Source organism: Lactuca serriola, chromosome 7 (assembly GCF_051521515.1).
Source record: "Lactuca serriola cultivar US96UC23 chromosome 7, Lser_US96UC23_V15, whole genome shotgun sequence".
Classification (NCBI taxonomy): Eukaryota; Viridiplantae; Streptophyta; class Magnoliopsida; order Asterales; family Asteraceae; genus Lactuca; species Lactuca serriola.
Genome location: NC_136414.1, coordinates 28,237,302 through 28,261,444, shown reverse-complemented (window position 1 = coordinate 28,261,444; position 24,143 = coordinate 28,237,302). Strand labels below are relative to the sequence as shown.

At 35.9% G+C, this 24,143-nt stretch overlaps 2 protein-coding genes across 2 annotated transcripts; both read left to right on the top strand.

Annotated features, from left to right (window-relative positions):
- Positions 1 to 3,642: 3,642 nt before the first annotated feature.
- Positions 3,643 to 3,981, top strand: LOC145063818 (uncharacterized). Its single transcript, XM_079011397.1, has one exon. The coding sequence runs from the start codon at positions 3,643 to 3,645 to the stop codon at positions 3,979 to 3,981; it is 339 nt and encodes a 112-aa protein (XP_078867523.1).
- Positions 3,982 to 13,826: 9,845 nt separating this feature from the next.
- LOC145061920 (choline transporter protein 1-like) lies at positions 13,827 to 18,930 on the top strand. The gene is made up of 10 exons (XM_079009512.1): positions 13,827 to 14,245; positions 14,974 to 15,335; positions 15,570 to 15,715; positions 16,006 to 16,189; positions 16,856 to 16,929; positions 17,036 to 17,149; positions 17,223 to 17,579; positions 17,681 to 17,941; positions 18,056 to 18,283; positions 18,420 to 18,930. The coding sequence occupies exons 1-10, from the start codon at positions 14,040 to 14,042 to the stop codon at positions 18,606 to 18,608; spliced, it is 2,121 nt and encodes a 706-aa protein (XP_078865638.1). The 5' UTR covers positions 13,827 to 14,039; the 3' UTR covers positions 18,609 to 18,930.
- Positions 18,931 to 24,143: the final 5,213 nt, after the last annotated feature.

Sequence of the window (24,143 nt, the reverse complement as noted above, 5' to 3'; positions counted from 1 at the left end):
CTCACTTTCTCGCCATTAGTGAGAGTTCTTCAGCAGAAAAGTTAGCAGAGGTCTATGTGAGAGAGGTGGTATCGCGGCATGGGGTGCCGATCTCGATCATATCAGATCGGGATGTGCGTTTCACTTCCAGATTTTGGAAGAAATTCCATGAGGAGTTGGGTACGAGGCTGCATTTTAGTACCGCATACCACCCACAGACTAACGGTCAGAGCGAGCGGACGATTTAGACGCTCGAGGACATGCTCCGAGCATGCGTGTTGGATTTTGGCGGAAGTTGGGACATGTATTTTCCCTTAGCAGAGTTCTCCTACAATAACAGCCATCATTCGAGCATTGGTATGCCGCCTTTTGAGCTGTTGTATGGGAGGAGGTGTCGGACTCCCATTTGTTGGGGAGAGGTAGGGCAACGAGTGATGGGTAGCACAGAGATTGTGTTTCAGACGACAGAGCAGATACAGCGGGTCAGGCAGAGATTGTTGACAGCTCAGAGCCGCCAGAAGAGTTATGCGGATAGGCGACGCTCCGAGCTTGAGTTCCAGGTCGGTGATTATGTTCTCCTGAAGGTATCTCCTTGGAAAGGAGTGATTCGATTCAGGAAGAGGGGCAAGCTAGGGCCCCGATATATTAGGCCGTTCAGAGTAATCGCGAGGGTGGGCAGGGTAGCGTATCGCCTGGAGCTACCTGCGGAGTTGGAGCGAATTCATAATACCTTCCACGTGTCTCAGTTGAGGAAGTGTATAGCCGACGAGTCGGCGGTAGTGCCGTTAGAGGACATTCAGGTGGATGCGAGCCTAAACTATGCGGAGAGACCCATTGCGATTGTGGATCGGAAGATCAAGGTTCTGAGAAACAAGGAGGTGCCTCTGGTGCAGGTTCAGTGGCAACATCGGAAAGGATCCGAGTTGACTTGGGAGCCACAGCGAGAGATGCGTGAGCAGCATCCGGAGCTATTTCAGAGATAAGACTTCGAGGGCGAAGTATGATTCAAGTGGGGGAGAATTGTAACATCCGGAAATTCAGGTATTATATTTATTCATTTTATTTCGAGTTTTGTGGAAGAACTCGGCGAGTTGGTGCGTAGACTCGCCGAGTAGAGACGCGATTTCTCACCCGGATTAATGATCGGACTCGACGAGTCGCATTGGTGGACTCGGCGAGTCCGCTCTGTTTAATGAAACCCTAATTTCTCGAGTTTGGGGCCTATTTAAAGGGCCTTATGGCCGTCATTTGTGCTCACCAGCCCCCAGAGCGAAACCCTAGTGAGCTTGAGCGTTCGGAGTGAGAGAAGGAGCCATTTTCGACCTTGGAGGTGTTGTCTAGCAAAGGAAAGGAAGCTATAGCCAAGAGGAAGCAAGAGGGTTAACTTCCTGAAGATCTGAGGTCCAGAACATCACGTTTGCGGTACAATTTTCGAACCATTTATCTGTTGTGGTGATGTTCATGTTGATTTAGGGCTTATTGAGCCCTTTTGTGACTAGATCTAGTGCTCCCATGGTCCCTTAGCGAGTTAGGTTCTGGATCTGGATCCATGGAGGTCCAGAGTGCCTCTTTGCCCAAGCGTTATATGAGTCTATGAAGGTTTTGGTTTGGGATAATTGTATTTGAGGTTAAAACACCATTTATGAGTCAATAGGTGTGATATGAGCGCCAAGACATAAACTTTACGTGATAAATAAGCTTGGAAAGACTGGATCTATGAGTTAGTGGAACAGATCTGACCTCAGAAGGTCGTTTGGGGTTGTGCATGGAATGCACTCGTCGAGTCCATAGGCAGACTCGACGAGTTGGAGCGAGTTGTTCAGTGTTTTCGAACCAGGGGTTGAGTAACCGAGTTGGGTGAGTGACTCGGTGAGTCGGAAGGGATTCAGAGGAATTGGGTCCCCATAGGGACTCGGCGAGTCCACGCCAGACTCAGCGAGTTGGGTTGACCGTTGACCATTGACCAGAGTTGACCGGTGTTGACTTGGTAGAATTAGTCAGCCATAGTTGGGATAGTGTTAATTAGAGATATACTTGTGTTATAGGAGGACTATAGCTCGGGAGATCGAGCACTAGTGATTTCCAGGATTTACGAGTTACCGAGATACGCGAGGTGAGTCTTCTCACTATACTTTACCTTGAGTAGGTAATTAGAGTTATGTGATACAATGTTGAATGCTATATATGTGTTATGTGTTTCATTGCATTATTCTATGTGATTTATGTTGTGCATACTACAGAGTTAGAACCGGAAGGTTCACAGAGATAGAGCCTGAGGGTTCAAAGAGTTGGGTGCACGGACCCAAAGAGTTATAGCCTCGAGTGGCTAATATGTGTTATATATATGGTATTTTGGGGAACTCACTAAGCTTTGTGCTTACAGTGTTTGGTGTTATTTGTTTTAGGTACTAGTGAGGATCGCGGGAAGGCGCCGGCCTGATCAGTACACACACGGGATTTTTATGCTATGAGATCTTGGGATTGTTATATGCTATGAACTTGAATTTCAAACAATGATGTTTTTATGAATAATTAATGAATTGTGTTTTTATAAATTGCAAAAAATGGTTTTGAAATTTACGGTGTTACAATGAACCTGCTAAAGTGATCCAGGAGATTTGTTCTCTCTGAAGATTCTCAAGCTGAAAGCGCCATCTTTCAAGAATCAATACGTCAAGCCTCCTCACCCAATGTGCGTTCAATGCCAAATTCTGAAGAAAACCTCAAGGGCTCAAGATGAAGTCATTCATTGAAGATTCATATGTTCATCCTGATGCTGTGAAGAAATCGAAGGTTAAAGCTGAAGCCAAGCTCCCATTGAAGATTGACAAGAAGAGCCAACTACTTTTTAGGGGGAGCTTGTTGGGTCATTTAAGAAAAGAAAGCTATAAACCAAGGGGGGAGATTGTTGGGACAAAAATATGGTTTATACTTTACTTTTCTAGGCAAATGTATTTTTTTGTAATATTTTTGGAGTTTACGGTCATGTTTACGGTTGAGTTTACGGCCGTAAACCCATTTATGGCCCATGTTATCCGGCCCAAGTTCTCCAAGTATTAATATAGGTGTTAGGGGTGATGAGTAGAGATTGATGAACCCTAGAGAGTTTACGGCCAGAGAGACAGAAGAACTATTGTGTGTTAGTGTGTGTGTGTGTGTGTGTGTGAATCTCTTGTATCCGGATCATCATTCTATTCATTAATACATTGAGATTCATCATTTACTTCTTCTCCTTCTCTTCTATTTGATCTGACATCATCTATTTGATTGTGATTCTGCACCATCAAACGGATCTGATTGATACACAGGCAAATTAGGGACTTACACCATTGCTGAGAAAAAACGCATCTATACAAACAACCAAAAGTCAAAGAAATGGGTGGAATGCGATGAATTGGCTTTCGCTATGACATATGCCAATGTTTCTCAAGATAAAGAATGCATAAATCAACAAAATTTTGATGCATTTTAGGATCGTATTCTATAGCATTTTAATGTTCAAATGGGAGGTTAACACAAAGTAAACTCAAAATGGAAAGACATGCAAAAGAAATGTAACACCTTCAGCTGCATCTAAATCCATAGGATGAACATTGGAATTGGATGAATTGTCCAAAAGAATTGAGAGGCCAATATATGAGGGGTGACAATTAGTATCCAACAATGATATTAAAAGCGGTGACATCACAAAATTTATGGTTTTGGCATGCATATTATGGTGTAGCTGGTTCAAACAATGATCTAAACGTCCTCTACCAACCACCATGGTTTGATGAAAAATATCATGGAACAGGACCTGATCGTTCATTTTATCTGAATGGTGAACCCCACAAGCATGATTACTATCTTTCAGATGGAATATATCCAACATGGGTTGTATTTATGAAGGCATATCCACATCAAGTAATCGACAAAAAGAAACAGTTCAAGGCGGCACAAGAATTAGTAAGAAAGGACGTAGACCATGCTTTTTGGTCCTTAAAGGGTGTTGGGACATATTAAAAATGCATGCATGGTCTATGACGGTGAAGAAAACAAGAAATATAATATACGCTTGTATTATACTATACAATACGATACTGAAAGGTGAGGGTGCTGAAATATTTCCTGTGTATCAGCTTGACCCCTATTGTCACCGTGTGAGTTACTTCCACATCCTCCTCTAACATCACTTCCACCACTACCCTGCCTAGATGTTGTGTTTCTAATGGTTTGTAGTTTTCTAAGGCATCATCGACTAGTTGCACGATCAGTTATTCAATTTTCGTTAAGTCTAGCGGTGGTGTTTGGATAAATGTTGGGTCTGGTGTCGATATTGGTTCCGGAGTTGGTGTTGGTCCTGGACAACCCCAAGTAGACATTCTTGGAGGCATGGTTTTGTCCTATTACGATTGGTTAAAAGATAGTATAAGTCATATGAAAATATTGTTGTAAGTATAATTGATAATAATTGAAGGGTTATGAGCATTCTAACACTCCTAAGGTGTACATGCAACCGTATAAACCTTGGATCTATGTTTTCTCTATTATACATGCAAATATTCAATACTCCAAGGTTTTATCCTAAATAGCATAATATGAAGCAACTATACTACAAAAACCTAGTTAGATAACATACCTTTTGATGTGGCTTGAAGTCTTGAACTTTAAGAGCTTAGCCCCAATAGTGTGGAAGCCTCAAGTGGAATCACAAATCATCAAAAACACCTTGGAAATCTTGAGAGAATAGTAAGCACACTAGAAATTGGCCCACTCTTGTATCCCCACACACTAGTGCCATTTGATGTGTCAAAGACCTCTTTATATAGTATGGAGGATTAGGGTTTCATCCATGTAAACCCTAATACCCATGACCCTTCATTTCCATAGGATCCATGGGTTAAAAACTCCATGGACTATCCATGCAAGCTTAGCCCAACCTAAATGAACTTGGCCCATGTTATATATATAAGAGTCCATATTTAATTAGTTCCTTTTGATCACTAAATTAATTCTAAATTAATTCTTGATCAATACTAATTAAATAATATGATTCCATATTAATATATTAGAACTTATAATATATTAATATAAATCATAAACATACTATCTCAAAAGACTATCCATACAAATTGTTCCGGTGAAGTGCAACCCAAATGGACCATGCTACTCTCAGGTCGAATACATACCAATAATAGTTATGGGCTTAGACATTTAATCCAACAATAATACCCATCTAATATCGGTCGATTCAGTAGTGTATAAGTCAAATGAAACCCTAATTCGTAATGATCTGCAAGTGTGTGTATTTCCTAAGGAACTCATAAGTATCTAATATGAACATATATAGTGTATCATAACTAAGTAACTAGTGTCCTATATAAACATAAAAAAAGATTGATGTTCATGAGTGTTAGCATTTTATGAGGATCTGTAATACATATATTTATCAAGTATAAGCATTCATAACATGTTACCGATATCCTTGTGAGTTTTTAAGTATTATCTTTTGTACTTTGAACTTTGTGATCTTGCTTAAATCTCTTAGAATCCCCAAGTGTTTAGTCTATCAACAATTGTATCCAAGTTTAGTAGTGCATTTGGTCTAACCATAATAAAACATATGTGATTAGTCTACGTTTAGTTGTGGTTCGGCCCATGTACTATAAAACTTAGCTAAGGAATTTGACCTAAAATCATGATTTCAAGATAGTTGTATAGTGAATTACATATTTCCATATAGTTTTAAGTGGTTGTATTATTAATTTTTGTTTACTACTTCAAGGCTATCAGGTAAGGATTGACCAGTCAAGATAGTCGGAGGGCAGGACCATTTTGGTGTATAGTCATTCTGAAATCCCATAACCCAAACACCATGTTCATCCTAGACACTACTCCCGTATGTAGACCGATCAATAATATAATTAATAAACTTTTATTCTTAGGTTTAAGGGATAAACCTAATCTAAGTTGTGAACCCTAGGCAATATTTGTAATCTTCTAAGAAGATACTAGTTCCCTTTAGCCAATGGCTCTGATACCAATCTGTCACATCCCCAGTCAGTGGCGGAAACACCGAGTAGTGAGATGATGTCATGGATCACACCCATTTGCATACAAAACATAATACAACAGCATAACATAATTTATAAACTTTTATAAATGAAAAAATGGAGATTTCAAAGTCCCTAGTCTAGGAGTACATAATAATCTGAAAAGTGTTGAGCATGCCTTAACAGTTAGGCAACGTTAAAATACAACATGATGACATATAAACTGTAATCCCATGATTGTTTACATATGTATGATTTCCAGCTTCTTAGTTTCCTAAGAATACATGCGTTTTGAAAAAGGGTCAACATAATTTTGGTGAGTTCACATGTTTGACTCAATGTACTTTTAAACCAAAAGTATGTTTTTATCGTATATAATTGCTTTCCCAGCTTATATATAAATGTACTTTTTAAATAAAAAAACTATGTGTTACTGTATATAACTTATATATCATTGACACTGCCTTCCTAACTTAGTTGTTTCACCTCCTGAAACTTCATCGGAGGTCGTAATGTTTACACATTTATCATGAGGTGTAACTCTTCTGTTAAGATTGTAATTAGCAACCACAGGTGGGGGTGTCAACCCATATAGATCTATACAGATCTCTCCCGTTCACTTTAAATTTAACGGTTATAAATGTATTTTGTAAGACATTAAGTGTGAGTGGTTTTGTAACATCTCAAAAATCAAAACAAATTTAAACTTTTCATAACAACCCATTTACTAAAAAGAAGTGTTTACATAACCATTGTCTCCAAAAACATTATCCAAAATCAGAGTCTCCCAAGATTAACAACATAAAACAAAGGATGTGTATGGTCATGCCTTCGCCTTGCCACGGTCCTCAAAAGTACCTAAAACAAAACTAAAACTGTAAGCCAACGCTTAGTGAGTTCCCCCAAGGTACCACCACACAAACTTAACAGACAACAACATGCATATAGAGCCATCGACATGATTGGACCGCCTCACTGGGCCTATAGCCTATCTGGATCGCTCTTTGGGCCTTAAATTTGATTGGTCCGCCTCATAGGCCTTCAATCTATCCGGACCACCCTGGGTATCTTGGCTTTTAGTCTATCCACTGGTCCGCGTCAAACCCAGTTACCATAACATATCAATGCATAACATTATCAATCAATAACAAATAACATAAGTAATCCTACAGATCTACTGGTCTAATCACATAACCAGTATCACATAACTCTAAATAAAATCATACAACAAATCAAGATATCTAATCCAATGGGCCGGCAGTGGTGCCTTTGACCCATAAGTATTTCAGAGGGATTTCGGATTCCTACTTACCACTTACGAAGTTTTCCTACAAAAGCAACTATCACTCCAACATTGGTGCCCTGCCTTTTTAGCTCCTGTATGGTCGAAGATGTCGTACCCCAGTTTGTTGGGGGTAGGTTGGTCACATAGTCATGGGAAGGATCGAGGTAGTCCTTCAGACCATAGAGCTTATTCAACAGATCAGGCAGAGTCTGTAGAAAACTCAGAGTCGGCAGAAGAGTTATGTCGACCGATGCCGATCAGAGTCGGAATTTCAGGTCGGCGATATGGTGCTACTGAAGGTCTCACCCTGCAAGGGTGTAATATGCTTCAGGAAGAGGGGAAAAATGGGTCCTCGGTATATTGGACCATTCCGTGTGATCGCTAGGGGTAGGCCAGGTGGCCTACTGGTTGGATTTGCCGAGTGAGATCAGCCAAATCCACAACACCTTCCATTTTCGCAGTTGCAGAAGTGTATGTTAGACGATGAGGCAGTGGTCCCTTTGGATGATATTCAGGTCGATGAGTGCCTGAATTATACTAAGAGGTCGATGGCGATAATTGAGAGAAAGATGAAGGTTCTGCGCAACAAGGAGATACATTTGGTAAAGGTTTCGTGGCAACATTGGAAAGGCTCCGAGTGGACTATGGAGTCGAAGGCGGAGATATGGGAGAATTATCTTGAGTTATTCATAGTAGCCGACTTCGAGGACGAAGTCTGATTCAAGTGGGGGAGAATTGTAACACTTGGGCCACGTGCACAATATTATTATTATTATTGAGTTAAATGTTTTCAATTTGGCCTTTCTCACAACGTGAGGAATGCGTGTCATGTCGTGAGGAGTAATTTGGACCCACACATCATTTTGAGGCTCATGACATGAGCAATACAATGCTCATGATGTGAGAGCAGTCTGAGGACCAAAAACCCTAATTTTCAGTATTTAAAGGAATGATGGGGCTAGGGTTGTTCACCCTCTGCCTCCATCACACTCTAAGCCCAGATAACCCTGAGTTTTAACGTCCTTGAAGTTCTTAGCCACTTTTGTGCCCATTTCTAGCTTGAAGAAGGAGAGGAGAAGAGGAAAAGAGTAATCTAGTAGTGGAGTGGACAAAGTAGCAACATTATCATCACCTCTCCTTGTTGTTGGGCCTTTGTAAGTATCAAAGATCCAAACTTTATTACATTTCATGGATAGATCTAGGATTTTGTCCACTTTTCTTCATGTTTAGAATGCTTGAGTGAAGTAAATCTATTTAGTTTTAAACTTTATAGATTCTAAGAGTTCCTTGATCATTATATTGTTCAGATCTAGAAGTTTGTGAGGTATATATATATATATATATATATATATATATATATATATATATATATATATATATATATATATATATGTTCAAATGTTTTTAGCAAATATTGTGTGCCTAAATGCACCAATTAGAAATTAGCAAATAATTAATTAATTAATTAATTAATTAAGGGTAAATTAGTAATATTACATATATATGTATTAATGAATATCCAAAATTAACAACTGATATCCCTTTATTTAAGGGATCAATTTTTATTTACCTATTAAAACCCTACACCACCGTTTTTTCCAGAGACGTACATCACCAACACCTCCTAGTCCGCCGACCACCATTGTTCTAACTTCTTTATGCTTGGTGGTCTTCATTGTCGACCAAATCCGCAGCAAGTGGCTATTCCACCACCATCAAATTGTTGATCGGCCTTCATCATCATCGGGATCTATCCGAGATTTTGTATAAAGCCTTTATCGTTTGAACTTTGAAGTCTTGTTTATAATCGTTAGGTATGTATTTTTTTGATGTTCTTTATTGTTTCTTTCAATTTATTGATAAAAAAGGTTAATTCGTTATGAATCGAAGTTGTTGTTTCATTCGAATGGGACATTCAATTTCATAAAGTTTGCAGTTTTTGATCTTCTTTATTGTTTCCATGGCCAACAGGTGATCTTCTTCTTCATCTTATTTTGATTTGAATCCATGTAAATTTGGATGTTTGGGTTTTCCTGAATTTCTGGTTGAAAAGGCTTCAAGAATGGCTTGAAGACCTGATGGGAAAGGGTTGAAGAATGAATTAAAGAATGATCACACTCATTTTTTAAGAATGTTGTTATTTTTTAAGAATTATACTTGTTTATTCTTTCATAATGTTTGTTATTATTCAATGAATCACAATCATAGAATGTAATTTTTTGATATATTATTAGTTCAAAAATCGATTTTATGTATTCTTTCAGAATGTATTTACTAGTTTATGTTTGGCATTCTGCCATTCTGACAGAATAAAATCGAAAAATACATTTACTAGTTTATGGTTGACATTCTATCATTCTGACAGAATAAAATCGGATTTTTAAATTTGAATTAATTTAAAATATTCAGATTTTTAAAAAATAAAGGAATTAATCATCCCTAAAAATCCGAAAAATTTCCTTTTTTAATATAGGTTAATTGACTAAAATGCCCTTATGCTGAAATTTGTGTGATTATATGGTACATGCTATCCTATTCTACTACCATAGACCCTCAAATCATGACATTTGATTATATTCCATCCGATGGTCCAGATCTGTGCATTCTGGCACATAATAGTTAGTAAAAACAAAATAACCTAACCCTATATATATATATATATATATATATATATATATATATAGAGAGAGAGAGAGAGAGAGAGAGATAGGTTCAAATGTTTTTAGCAAATATTGTGTGCCTAAATGCTCCAATCAAAATTTAGGAAAAAAAAATCATTAATTAAATAATAAAGGGTAACTTAGTCATTTTACCTTTATAAACCAAAAATAAATGTTGTATATTTGGAAAATGAGTGTCACAAATCCTTTTTAAATCATTGTTCATCTCACTAACCCTAATCCCTGCTCTTTTATTTTTTCGACCGGCAGGCACATGAGAGACCCGATTTCTTCTTCCTCCCTCTTCATCAGATCGCAAGGAAGTCGAGCCATAATCCCTCTGAAGCCAGTAAATTTATTAAATTCTTGGAGCAAGCACAACCTGCGGTGTGGGTGAAAGTGTGTGTGTGTGTGTGTGTGTGTGTGTGTTTTAGATCAGAAGCAAGCATGCAGCCGCCACTTCTTTCTCTATTTCTCTCAACCCTAATCATAAACACAAAACTACCGGCCACATCATTGATTTTTTCTAAATCAGCGGCCACCTGCGATGAACCTTTATATAAAATAGCAGTGAAACTCAAGAAATCCAACTGGTAAGAATTTCACAAGGGTTGCTGCTAGCTTTAAATGAATCTTTCTTTTTCTTGGTCCCTGTTTCTCTCACCCTCTCAACTCTCTATGTCTCTATTACGCATTCTCTAAGAAAAACCTAATTACTCTATCTAAATTGTCGACATCACCTGCGCTGGTTCACCACCATCACCTCCTTTGCGTTCTATCTCCATTTCCCAGAAAGCCCTGTATCAAAATCATCATCACTAGCAAACGTACCACACCTCCACCACCACGTTTATTCACCGGCGATTTCGGTATATATGTTTTTTTATGTTTGATGATTCTTCGTTTACACATACTTAGATTTGTTTCTTTCTTCTTGATTTGGTTCACAATAAGAAATACTCGATATTTCTGTGTTTAAACCTAAATAAATGCTCATTAATTATGCTCTTTCTCATCCAGACATTGAGCAACCAATTATTTATTTAGTGCCTACCAACTGTCTGTTAAAAATACTAAGAGACAAGATTTTTGTTTTTCATGTTTTTCACAGGTTTCAAGATTGGCCAAGGGATAAGCTGTCATTATTGAGAATTTAAAGAAAGTTTCATGCTGCATACCAACTGCTCGATAAAATGCTTAAATCAGGTTTCTGGATTTTCTATCCAATCTTTTTATATAAGTTCAACTATTTTTTTTGGCAAATATAAATGGTTTCTTCATAAATGTTTTTGTTGTAAGTAAGGTGTTTAACAAAACTCTTGAATCAACTTTGTTTCAATTGTATTATAAATTGTTTTGCAGGACCATGGAAGTATCAAATCTGTTAATTTTTTTTATTCATTTGATTGTTAATAAATTGAGAGGATAAAAATCTGTTAATTTTTTTTATTCATGTCTTCCGAATCTGGTTTTGGTTAATTATTTATATGTTGATAATAAATTCTGCTAGAATTTTGTTGTTTTATTTTGATAAAATTTTAATATTTATATGTTGATAATGTATTCTAACAGAATTTTACTGTTGCATTTTAACAGAATTTGTGATAGAAATGGCTTGAAGAATGGCTTGAAGAACTGATGGGAAAGGTTTGAAGAATGAATTAAAGAATGATTACACTTAATGTTTAAGAATGTTGTTATTTTTTACTTATTACATTTGTTATTCTTTCAGAATGTTGTTATTATTCAAAGAATCACAATTAATTATTTGGTATATTATTAGTTCAAGAATCTATTTTTGTGTATTCTTTTCGGAATGTATTTAGCAGTTTATGATTGACATTATGTTATTCTGACAAAATATGTTAGAATGTAGTTATTTTCCAACCTCGGATTCCAGAACTTTGTTATTATTCAATAATATTCTAATAGAATAAAATTCTGAAAGAGCATCATTCTAACTAAAAAAAATATTCTAACAGAATAAATCGGTTATTTTTACAAATTATGTTAGAAATTAAATTGAATTAATTAAAAAAAAATCATATTTTTAAAATTAGGAGAATTAATTATCCATAAATATCCGAAAATTTCCTTTTATAATTGTAGTTAATTGTTTAAAATACTCTTTTGCTAAAATTTGTGTGATTATATGGTACATGATATCCTATTATAATATCATACACTCTCAAATCATGTCCATTGATGAATTCCATCCGTTGGTCCAGATTTTTGCATTCTGGCATACAATAGTTAGTAAAACAAAATAACCTAAGCTTTTATATATATATATATATATATATATATATATATATATATATATATATATATATATATATATAATATTTTAATATTTATTTACGGGCTAGACAATATTTACACTCATAAAAAAAGAGACAATGACTTAAAAGGGTAATATATTTTTTGACTTGTACACATTTGGCCACTGAGTTTTTTTCGTCCACATTTACCCATTTCAACTTGTTAAACTGTACACATTCAATTGTTATGACCGGTTGCTCCAGGTTAACCAAGAAAAATGACTTAATATGGTAATATATTTTTTATTTTGCACTCATTTAGTCCCTAATATTTTTTTTTGTTTCAAAATAAGTCCTTGTCATTTGTACCCATTCAATATTTATGAATGATTTCTTTAAGTTTTTCTCACGACATCTTACATGAGACAATCATTGATGAGGTGTTTGAGGCTATTGATGATTATCTTCATCGCGATCTCGATTGCTTGGTTGCGTAGGTTTTCTGTTATGAACGTCATAACTTCTTCATACGATATCAAATTTTATCGATCTTTATATCCACATGTTCGTTGTAACATCTGTTTTCAGTATTAAAGGATTTTTATATATAACCGATTGTTATAAAATCATAAATAATTATATCTTTTGTTTTAGCCAAAGTAATGTAAGTGAAAGTTGTAGTACTCGTCGATAGCTATGCGTGGATATAAAAAATGTCAAAAACGGAGCTCGTATGAAGAAGTTACCAAGTTGAATATTAATGTTTTTCAGGTACTTCTATAGATAAATGGAAGACTAATGCATGACTGTAGACACACATTGTTTTTTAAAAATGATTGTCAAACTATGTTTTAATTAAATGTTTGGAACAATTTATTTACTTTCAAAAATTGAAATTTTTGTATGAAATTTGGGGATGTTATATTCGTTTTTTGATTACTCCCGTTAAAATGTAATATATTTTTAATTACGATTTTATAAAAAAAAACATTCATATATGCATTCATAAAAAACGTATGGATATAAAGATCGCAAGTAAGAATATATTATTTCTTAACGCGAGTAATCTAAACAAAAGTTGTAGTAGACTAAAATAAGAACGCATGAATATAATATAGTTAAAATCCAAGATCGTATGAAAAAGTTATGACGTTCAGAACACATGACTTAAACAACCAAATAGCCGAGATCGCGATGAACTTATCAAAAGCTTTAAACACCTCATTAATGATTGTCTCACGTAAGATGTTGTGAGAAAACTTAAAGAAATCATTCATAAGTAATGTGAATGAGTACAAAAAAATAGCTTATTTTGCAACAAAAAATATTAAGGACTAAGTGTGTACAAAAATATTTAGGACTTAATGTGTACAAAATAAATTATCCTATTAAGTTATTTTTATCGGCTAACATAGAATAACCGGTCATAAGAACTAATGCGAATAGCTTATCAAGTTAAAAGGATAAATATAAAAAAAAACTCAATGATCGTGTAAATTAAAAAATATACTACCTTTTTTAAATCATAATACGTATAAAAAAATTGTAATGGTTGTGCCATTTATGATATAAGTAATCTTAATTTTCCGTAAATCTCGGTCCAAAAAGTGGTACGGTAGGTTGATTATCGTCTTTTTCTTTAGATTTTTCAATGTAGAGAATTTCAAGACCCCCTGTCGAAGCTTTCACATTTTCCTGCTACTCTCACACACTAGTTTCACTCTGCAAACACACACCCACACAGTCCTCGTGTTCCTCAAGCTCCTACGCAAACCCTAGATGTTAAATATCTGTTTTGGGTTTTGATATCTACTAAATCAAAATGAGGTTTCCATTAGGGGCAGTGATTGGAAGATACCCTTTTCCTTCTTCAAGCAATGGGGGGCAAGATCAAAACATTGAGACGGGTGACGTCATCAGGCATGGTAGAAAATGCAGAGATATACCATTTCTTGTCTTCTTCATTGCCTTTTGGATTGCTTTAATTGTTAACTCCAGTTTTGGGTTCCATAAAGGTAACCCGTTAAGGTAAGTTTGTCAACAAACTTGATCAAATTAAGTTTCTTGCAACCCCTTTCACCCTTCTGATTTGTGTGTTTGTGCGTATCAATTTAGGGTTCTATATGAAGTATTTAACAAAATACTTGATCAAATTCATGTTTCTTGATTTATTAAGCCATCCTTGTTGCTTTTTGCCAAAAATAAACAATAGCTTCTGCAAAAATGCAAAACAACACTGTGTAAATGAGCTATTTAGGTTGAAAAACAACAAGTATGATGTATCTTTTGGCATTTAGATTTCCAAAATCTGTCCACAATTGCTCATTCTTGCAAATTAAAGTACTTTTTGGCATTTTCGCAAGAACGATGGTTCTTTTTACATTTACGTAAGAAAGATGGTTAGTTTGCACTAAACGGCCGATAGTATATAGTTTAAAATTTTAATTACTCTTTGTGTTTCAGTTTACTTTAGTGTGTGTGTATAATTTAGAAGCTTTTAAACCTCTTAAAGGTAATATTACTTCAACAACACTCCTAGCATATATTCTCTATACAAGAACAAGAACAGGAACAAAAACAACCAAAAAGCAACGATATTTCAATTATCAAACCATACAATCCATAGACTAAACAATAGGTGGCAATCCCAATCCATTTGCTTAAAAATTGGGTCGATTTGCTTTGCATTTTATACAAAAGACGAGTCAAACACATAAAATTCATAAATAATAGTGAATTCATTGATGTTTCATTAGGCTGACTCATGGTTTGGACTACAAAGGCAATGTATGTGGTGACAAAAACGGAAATCCAAATCTTCATGGATTGGGAGTGAGATATTGGGTAAACCCTAATCAAGTATTTGAAAGTGGGTTCAAAGATACTCACTCGGATTTAGAGGATTTCAAAAGCATTTGTTTGAGGGATTGTCCAATGCCATCAAATGATACTCTTAAATGGGTATGCAATTATCCTGAAGGGGATGAAATTCGGCTTTCAATGGAGCAATGGGTGAGTAGGGATTATGATTATTTCTCTTTCCTAACACCCGATATGAGAAAATCTTCCTTACAACTACTTGGTCCATGCTACCCTGTCCTTTTTCCTAGTGTAAATGGTAAGTGCTAAACGATTATTATTATTATTATTTTGTTTCAACTTTCAATTGCATTCATTGATAGAATTTCTTATACGAGTAAGGTGGTGTTTCTTTTTGACTTAGTGGACTTAATGGGGGAAATCAAGCTTCCCATTAAGTTCTAATTGTTCATTTTTTCTGCTCCATTTTCCACCATCATTTTCTCAATATTTTTAAACATCTTTTGTTAATCATATCCTCACACTTTTGTAGTTTTGTGGAGTTGTGAATTCATGACACGCAAATCGAATGTGTCTCTTCAACAATGGCACATGATGGGTGGACAAACGGTTGATGATGGCATGATATTAGATAAGACAGTTCACAAGTCAATAAACTCTCAATCATCTGTCTTAAAGGTTCATCATCTATCTTTCTTGATACTTATTAATCCACTTTCACAACTATGGATAGATGCAAGAAATAGCGACATACTTTCATTTATTTGGTTATTATAGCATCATACTTTCATTTCTTTCTATTGCACCATTGTACTTTCAATCTTTTTTTACTAAGATGTACTTTGAAAAATCTACCCAATAATAGCATTGTATATTAGTATATTACTGTTTCTTGCATTTAACACGAGTTTAAATCAAATTCAAATGTTTGCATATAAAATTAAGATGCTACACATTGTTTTTTGCAGCGTTATGTTGCGGATATTGGGAAATCATGGCCTGTTTTGATTGTTTGTGGAGGAATCATACCTCTAATTTTATCAGTGATATGGCTAGCTATGATTCAACGTCTTGTGTCTGCAATGACATGGATAACAGTTGCCCTTTTTGATATCCTCATCATTTCTGTCACCATATTCTTCTATTTGAAAGGTTTGCTCTTAAAATTTTGTTTGATGTCTTGATGTATTAGCTCTTTCTAAAGCTTATATTAGCTCTAGATAAAGTGATATCGTGATAAATGATGTTTTGAAAAAATATTTGAGCAAATGATCACACATTTGGTTGCACAGAAGGACAAAGTAAATGCAGGCATAATAAGAACTGTGGTTCACTACTAACCAAATACCCAAAACACCCTTGCATAATGGTAGTCTTTTGAGGGTAAAATGCTTATTGGTAACTATGCCATTTTATGCTTAAAAGTTTGGAGATACAAAAATGCTGCAACTAATTAGATGACATCTATGTCATAATAACCAATTATGTTTACTTTTTTCCACTTTTAAGTGTTGTTTGCATGAACAATGTCAAACAAATATTTGAGAAAGTGGACATACTTGGGAAAACTGAAAATGGAAGCGAAAACAAATATATGAAGACAAATTTGTAAAAGAAGAAATAGGACTTAGGTTTCCTTGACTTTCTGTATGAAGTCGTGCTTTTTGGATTAAGTCAAAAAGAAAACACTCATATATAGCTTACCCGATTAACCCATAAGTTCACCTTTTACATAACATATTTCATATTTGCAATGTTGGTTTCTAAACAGCCAAACAAATATCAAGCTGAATCTTGTTATTACTTTCATACGTTCAGCTGGATGGATCGGGAACGATGCTATCACCCCAATTATTGGCACCCATGACCCGTCTTATCACTTATCCGGGCGGGTATGTACCCGGTACCCATATCATCTAAATTACTTACAAATCACTTTTTACCTTCACATTTAAATAAATCTCATAACTTTATAATTTCCATTTTTTTTTACTTCAGGAACGTGTCCATCTTCATTTGGCTGCAGTGTTTATGACTGTCATCATGGTGGTAGCCATCCTCTCATCCATTGCAATAGCACGGAGAATCTTTAAAGCAACTTCCGTACTCAAGGCAAGAACGAGAATCAAAATCGATTTTACGAAAATGCCCTTGGAATCTTTTATATATTTTCTTGATTACGCAGGTTGCATCGAAGATTATAGGAGAAGTAAGGGCGTTGATTATTTTCCCGATTATGCCGTATGCGGTTCTTGGAATCTTTTATATGATCTGGATTTCTGCTATTCTTTATCTACTTAGTTCGGGGGAAGTTGTTAGAGATAGATGCAATGCTAATTGTTGTGCTTATGATCTTAAAATGAAGCAAGTGAATTGTGAAAGGTGTTGTGGGCATACAATCCATTACACTCCTCATATAGGGATTGCTATCTTGTTTCATCTCTTTGGATGGTATTGGGTTACACAGTTTGTTAAGGCGTTTTCTTCAACAGTTATTGCGGGGTCCGTTGCTTCTCATTATTGGGGCCATGGTGAAGTTCTTGTAAGCCTCATTTCGTTGTCTTTCTGTATTAAGTCAAAAAGAAACACTGATATATAGCTAGTTGTTGTAAATTTGTAATTGATGTTACATTATTTATGCAGCAAGAAATTTCATTTCTTCCTATATTCTCTTCGGTAAAGAGGCTTGTGAGGTATAACATTGGATCGGTGGCTATTGGCTCTCTTATGGTTTCATTCATTGAGTCATTAGCTCGGATACTAAAGCCACTACGTAAGAAACTTATGGTAGTTGATATCAAGACTCACAACCAGGTTGGGAAAGTTTTGTCAGTTTCTTCCCATTTTGCCCTTACGTGTATCGAGTGGATCATTAGATCGGTGAACCACAACGCGTACATAATGGTAATTGTCTTTTGGTGTTGGTTTTGAAGTTGAAGATTGGGTTTTTTTGAATCGAGAAAGTCAAATCAAGAGAATGATTGTTGTTTTGTTTTGTTTGCACTTTGAACTTTGCAGATTGCTATCACAGGTGAAAGCTTCTTTGCAGCTTCTGCAATGGCGACTGAGTTGATTAAGAACAATATTCTTCGAATAGGGAAGGTGAATGTGATTGGAAATGTTATTCTTTTTCTTGGGAAGTTATGTGTTAGCCTCGCGAGTGCTTTGTTTGCATTTCTCATGTTGGATACTCACAAGTATAAATCCGCACATGATAAAGTCTCCTCACCATTGATTCCAGTGCTAGTAAGCTCTCTAAATGTCCCTCATGTTTTACCCTCCTTACATTTAACCCTAAATCTTTTGCTGAATTTATGATAATCATCTCATTCTCATGGGTACGTGTTAATACCTAAATTTGTGGTTGTTGAACTTGCATCAGGTGTGTTGGGGTCTTGGTTTTGTGGTGGCGACCCTCTTTTTTGCAGTGGTAGAGGTATCAATTGACACGATCATACTATCCTATTGTCAAGATTCCGATGAGGGGCATCGAGGGACTACACAATACGCCACACCTCTTCTTTTTGAAACCCTAGATGACCAAAATGAGGCGGACAGACATGACCAATGAATCACAAAGGAATCTACACGTCGATCATCATGGCCACATGGCAGATCGTGAATGGTTGAGAAATCGAGATCACACTGACTTGTGTAGTTCAAGGCAAAATTAGGGCAAATCATGGATGGTTGATTTCACACGGGGGTTGCTCAAACTTAAGGTTTTGATTTACTTAGGGTTGCGGATTGTTGATATATATATAGAATGTGATGTATCTATACTTGTAAGGTTATGATAACTTCCACCTTGTTGTTAATCTATTTCGGTTGTGGACTGCTGGACTATTGTCACCTCTTAGATTTGATTTATGCTCTTATCGTATTTGCAACAAGCAGACTCCACGTGTTTGCCCTATATTGGTAAGGAGGTGATAATTGATAAGGGAGGTCTAGTATGGGCAACACCTTGTTTTTGAGACATTTTAAGGAGCCCAATCCATATTGGAATTAGAACACGCACATTGCACTTGTCTAACCCTAGAACATTGTGAGATCTAGATCAGGTGTATAGCATATATACCTCTATTGCCAACAAGGAGTTTTATGTGTTAAAATTAAAAACCTTACATTGTTGTCATCTTTACTCAAAACTCTTCGCAATATTTTTCTGAGAACAATCGGTATGAGGCATATTGTATCTCGTTGTTGCTAAGGGGGAGCATCCACAATGCCATTAAGACGCATACACCAACCCCTTGCTCGTTAAAGGGTTGTTAAGTCATTTCCGGTTGTATCGAGCACGAGAAAAAACGAGCAATTTGATTGGCCACTCTTTTTTGAACAGTAATATGACCATTTGAATATATAAAAAAGTATTTACTTTTTTTTTTACCTATAATAATCGGTGTTATAACATCTTAATAACATAGTAACCATTTTCTCACTTGGTTGTATAACATTATTGGTGATGTGACATTAAAATAGTGTTATAACATATTGTCCATATCCAATGCTTTGAACCATTTTGCGTTGGGGGTGTGTTTATACACCATCTTTAAGCATCCCAACCATCTGGCTCAGCAACAATAATATACCATGAAATTAAATTTAGAAAATAAAAAATAGACTTATAAGTCAAGGTTTTAGAAAGCTCCTCATAACTCTAAGGCTTATATTTTCCGTCAAACTTTAACAAAATGTTGCATTAAGTCATATATGTATATAAAAATGAATAAAAGTAGAAAATAAAAATAAAATTTTAGTTATTTTAAGAAAGTAATTAATGCATATTAAATACTGAAGATTTAATACGAAAATAATATCATAATACAAATCCTAAAATCACATAGTGCGGAAAAATATGGGTGGATGCGGTGCGATCAAGTCGGACCATTCTATTTTGAATCGGAAGTACATGAAACCAAAACAATAAACCATGCACAAAGCTTAGTGAGTTCCAAAATACCACATGCCATAAATATCACTAGGCCTAGCCAGCACATTGGGCCTAACCCACCAAAATTGTGACATCCCTAATTCCACGACGATAAAATACCGATTTGTTTATGCTTTATTTAAAAATCAGAGTATCATTTTGAACAATAATATTGCGGAATTTGTTCCCAAAATATGATAAATATATTATCAAAGCATTTCCAATGAAATGTACTTTAATTATATTAAAAACGTTGGGATGTCCCTGTCAATACAATACATAAGCATAGACGAAAATAACATAGACCTTACAACATTTATTATTCTACTAGCCTATAATCCATAAATCTTTCATCTGATCATCACACCTGTGCTCTTGTGCCACTACTTGTAATACAAGAAACTGAGTGGGTCAAGCTTGAGAGCCTGGTGAGCACATAAAGGGTTTTCAACTCACAATAATTACATTCTTTATTTTCATCAAATCATTCAACCCGATTACCCATTCACGTTATCCTCACTTTCTGTCCCGAAAACATATAATTTAAAGGACCTATCCTAAGGATTATCTTCAGGATAGACAATAATGCTTAGGGGATTCCTCATCAATATATGTCAGTAAGGCAACCATGAGGGGGATGGAGTACACCTGGTGAACATGTAGTTCAAAAACACCTACAAGTTTCGAGTCTGTCAGCGTTCCACTAGACTGTCTAGAATAGCATGTGGTTGTCATATATACTCCGTTAGATGACTGGATCAGCTTTAAAGTCAAGGTCTCTCATCATTTATTTCATCTTTCATCTTTCATTATCTATATCATCTTTCATCCACCCATCTTTACCCAATATATTTATAGGTATAAAATATATATATATACAGTTTAAATCAAAGTAAAACATGTATAAATTGTTCATCTAGCATAAATATTTGGAACACAGATAATAGACACATGTAGCATGAAGTTCATATTAAATACTTCATATCTATGTGTAAGATGAAAGTAACTATGCACTCACTTGTTAAAGTGACGACTCAAAATTCGGACAACGCTTCACTCCTAGCAACTGTTTTTTCCTTTGATGAAATCTAGTATCATTACCATTAAGTCTTAGTCTAATATTTATTATGACTAATTATTAGTACAGATTCATCATTAATTCAAAGTCTACTTCAAGATCTATCAAGTAAGGATCAGCCAGGCATGACAGTTGGGAGGCAGGACCATTTCGGCGTATAACCTTTTTGAAATCCCACAACCAAGCCAACGTGACCATTTTAGACACCTATCCCGTAAGTAGATCAATCATGATAAAGACTTGTAATCACTGATAAATCTAGTTTATAGGTTCATAATAATGATAATGAACTTAAACATAAGTTATACTTAAAGTATGGTAAACACAACTCATTTACAGGGGGTTTAACGAGAAACCGAGCTCTGCGCGGGCATAAGTTCTGAGCCGAAAGCTCTTCTTCTCGGGGCTTTCCGGTGCTTCGGGGCTTCCCTACTAACACCTAGGAAGTGCTAGAGAAAAGTATGGGGGTTGGGGGGGGGGGGGGGGTTAGGAGATAATTGGTTAAAGAGGTGTGAATATTTGAGTGAAAAACGCCATCTATTTATAGGCAGGAGGGTGCTAAGTACGTTGGGCGTACTTCAACATTACAATAGGCGTATGCATGCTACGTGTCGCGATCAGGTGCCAAGCCGTGGGGAAGAAGGTGTGGCCTAGATCATGCCACGTGTCACTCCGAGGTTAATCTGAAAATTAATTATCTTCTAGAATTCATAACTTTCACATATGTAAGTATCGACATGATCTACAACTTTCGTTTAGACTCCGTCGGCTAATTTTGACTTTATTTTTAAAGTTATATTTTAACAGGCTTAGATAGTTAAAGTCCGTTAAAAATTTATAACTTTGTCATCCGACGTCAGTTTTCGACTGTCTTTATATGGTTTAGCTCCTATTAATGAGATCCAATTCTTGTTTAGACTGTATCAGCTAAAAATCGATCAATCTAAAATTCGATTTTCGGGCTGTATAATGCTATGCTGAATCTTAGAAAAATCATAAATTCCTCTAACGAAGTTAGATTTGGAGGTTATCTATATGCATGCTCTCGGTTTAACGTCTACTAAGACTTTCGTTTAGATCGCTAAGGCTAAAAAGTAGTTCTTCAAAAATTTACTTTTTACGATACGCGGAGCCGTGCAGGTTTAATCGCAAAACGTCGACGGATCATAACTTCTTTGTTATAAGTCGGATTTTAGCGTTCTTTATATCTCTGGAATCCTTGTTACGAATACTTCAACTTTCTTGAAAGATATTGGGTCTAATTATTATTTTATTTTAGACGCATATTTTATTCCTATTTTATTATATCCTTATAAGCACGCATATTGCACATAAATTACATAATAATCAAATAATTCTTCTACATTACATAAAATAGGTTACAATTGTTGACCCTAACTATAACATCATCTTAATAATGCTTAGCCAGAAACACGGGCGTTACAATTCTCCCTTCCTTAGGATAATTCCGTCACGAAATCATGCATCAGTAAACCGATGTGGATAGCGACTCATCATGTCACTCTTTGTTTCCCAGGTGAGGTTCGGTGCATTCGAATGTTTCCATCATACTAGCACAAATTCGAACCTCTTGTGTCGTAATTTCTTTGTCTTACGGTCAACAATTGCTTCAGGCTCTTCGATTAACCTCTTATCTTCATCAATCCTTAATTATGAAAGTGGAATTATATCGGGAACTTCTCAAGTAAATTTCCTCAAATAACATACATGGAAAGTTTTATGAATAACGTCTAGTTCTTCTGGCAATTCCAGCTTGTAAGCTTGGTTCCCAATCCTCTAAAGAACCTTGAATGACCCAATAAATCTTGGACTCAACTTTCATCTATTTTCAAAATTTTATAAGTCCCTACCACGGTGAGACTTTGAGAAACACTGAATCTCCAACTTTGAATGTCATTGGTCGTCGCTTCTTGTCAGCATAGCTCTTTTGGCGATCTTGAGTTGCTAACATCCTTTGTCTAATCACCTTTAGTTTTTCAGCAGTTTGATGGATTATTTCGGGACCTATAAACTGCTTTTCTTCGGCCTCAAGCCAACAAGACGGTGTACGACACTTCTGTCCGTACAAGGCTTTATAAGGTGCCATCTTAATGCTTGAATGGTAACTATTGTTGTAGGAAAACTCTACCAGGGGTAAATGCTCATCCCAATTACCTTGGAAGTCTAGGTTACAGGCTCTTAACATATCTTCCAATGTTTGAATTGTCCTTTCGCTCTAACTATCAGTTTGTGGAAGGTAGGTTGTACTTGAACACAACTTCATACCCATTTCCTATTGTATACTCTTCCAAAACCTTGATGTGAAATGACTGTCATGATCTGATACAACCGTTAAGGGAACACCGTGAAGTCTTACTATCTTCTTCATGTAGGCATTAGCAAGCTTATCCATAGACCATCTCTGATTGGCTGCTATGAAGTGTCCACTCTTTTTGAACCGATCCACGACTACCCATATCATGTCGTGACCGTTCTTCATCCTAGGTAGTTTAGTCACCAAATTTATGGTGATGTCTTCCCATTTACCCATCGTTATAGGCAAAGGTTATAAACTCCCATACGGTTTCTGATGTTGCGCTTTAACTCTCGCACATGTTACACACTCTGCCACATAATTTGCAACATCAAGCTTCATCGCCGGCCACCAGTAGTAACGTTTCAGATCCCTATACATCTTAGTGCTGCCAGGATGAATTGAGGACATGGTATTATGAGCTTCTTCCATCAGAAGATCACTTATTCCTCCCATCTTAGGCACCTGAATCCTATTTTGGAATACCTTCAATCCTTGACTATTTGAACCGATACCAACGTTTTGCCTAAACGTTCTTCCTTTTGGTCATTTTTCTCCAAAGCTTCAACCTGAGCTTTCTTAATGCTTTCCACAATTGTTGAGACAATTTCTATCCTTAACGCTTTTGAATTTTTTCTTTCCAAGTTTACTTTCGACTTAAAGCATCACCTACGACATTTTCTTTACCAGGGTGGTAAAGTATCTCACAGTCGTAATCCTTGAGCAATTCTAGCCAGTGTCGTTGTATCATATTCAGTTCCTTTTGATCAAAGAGATA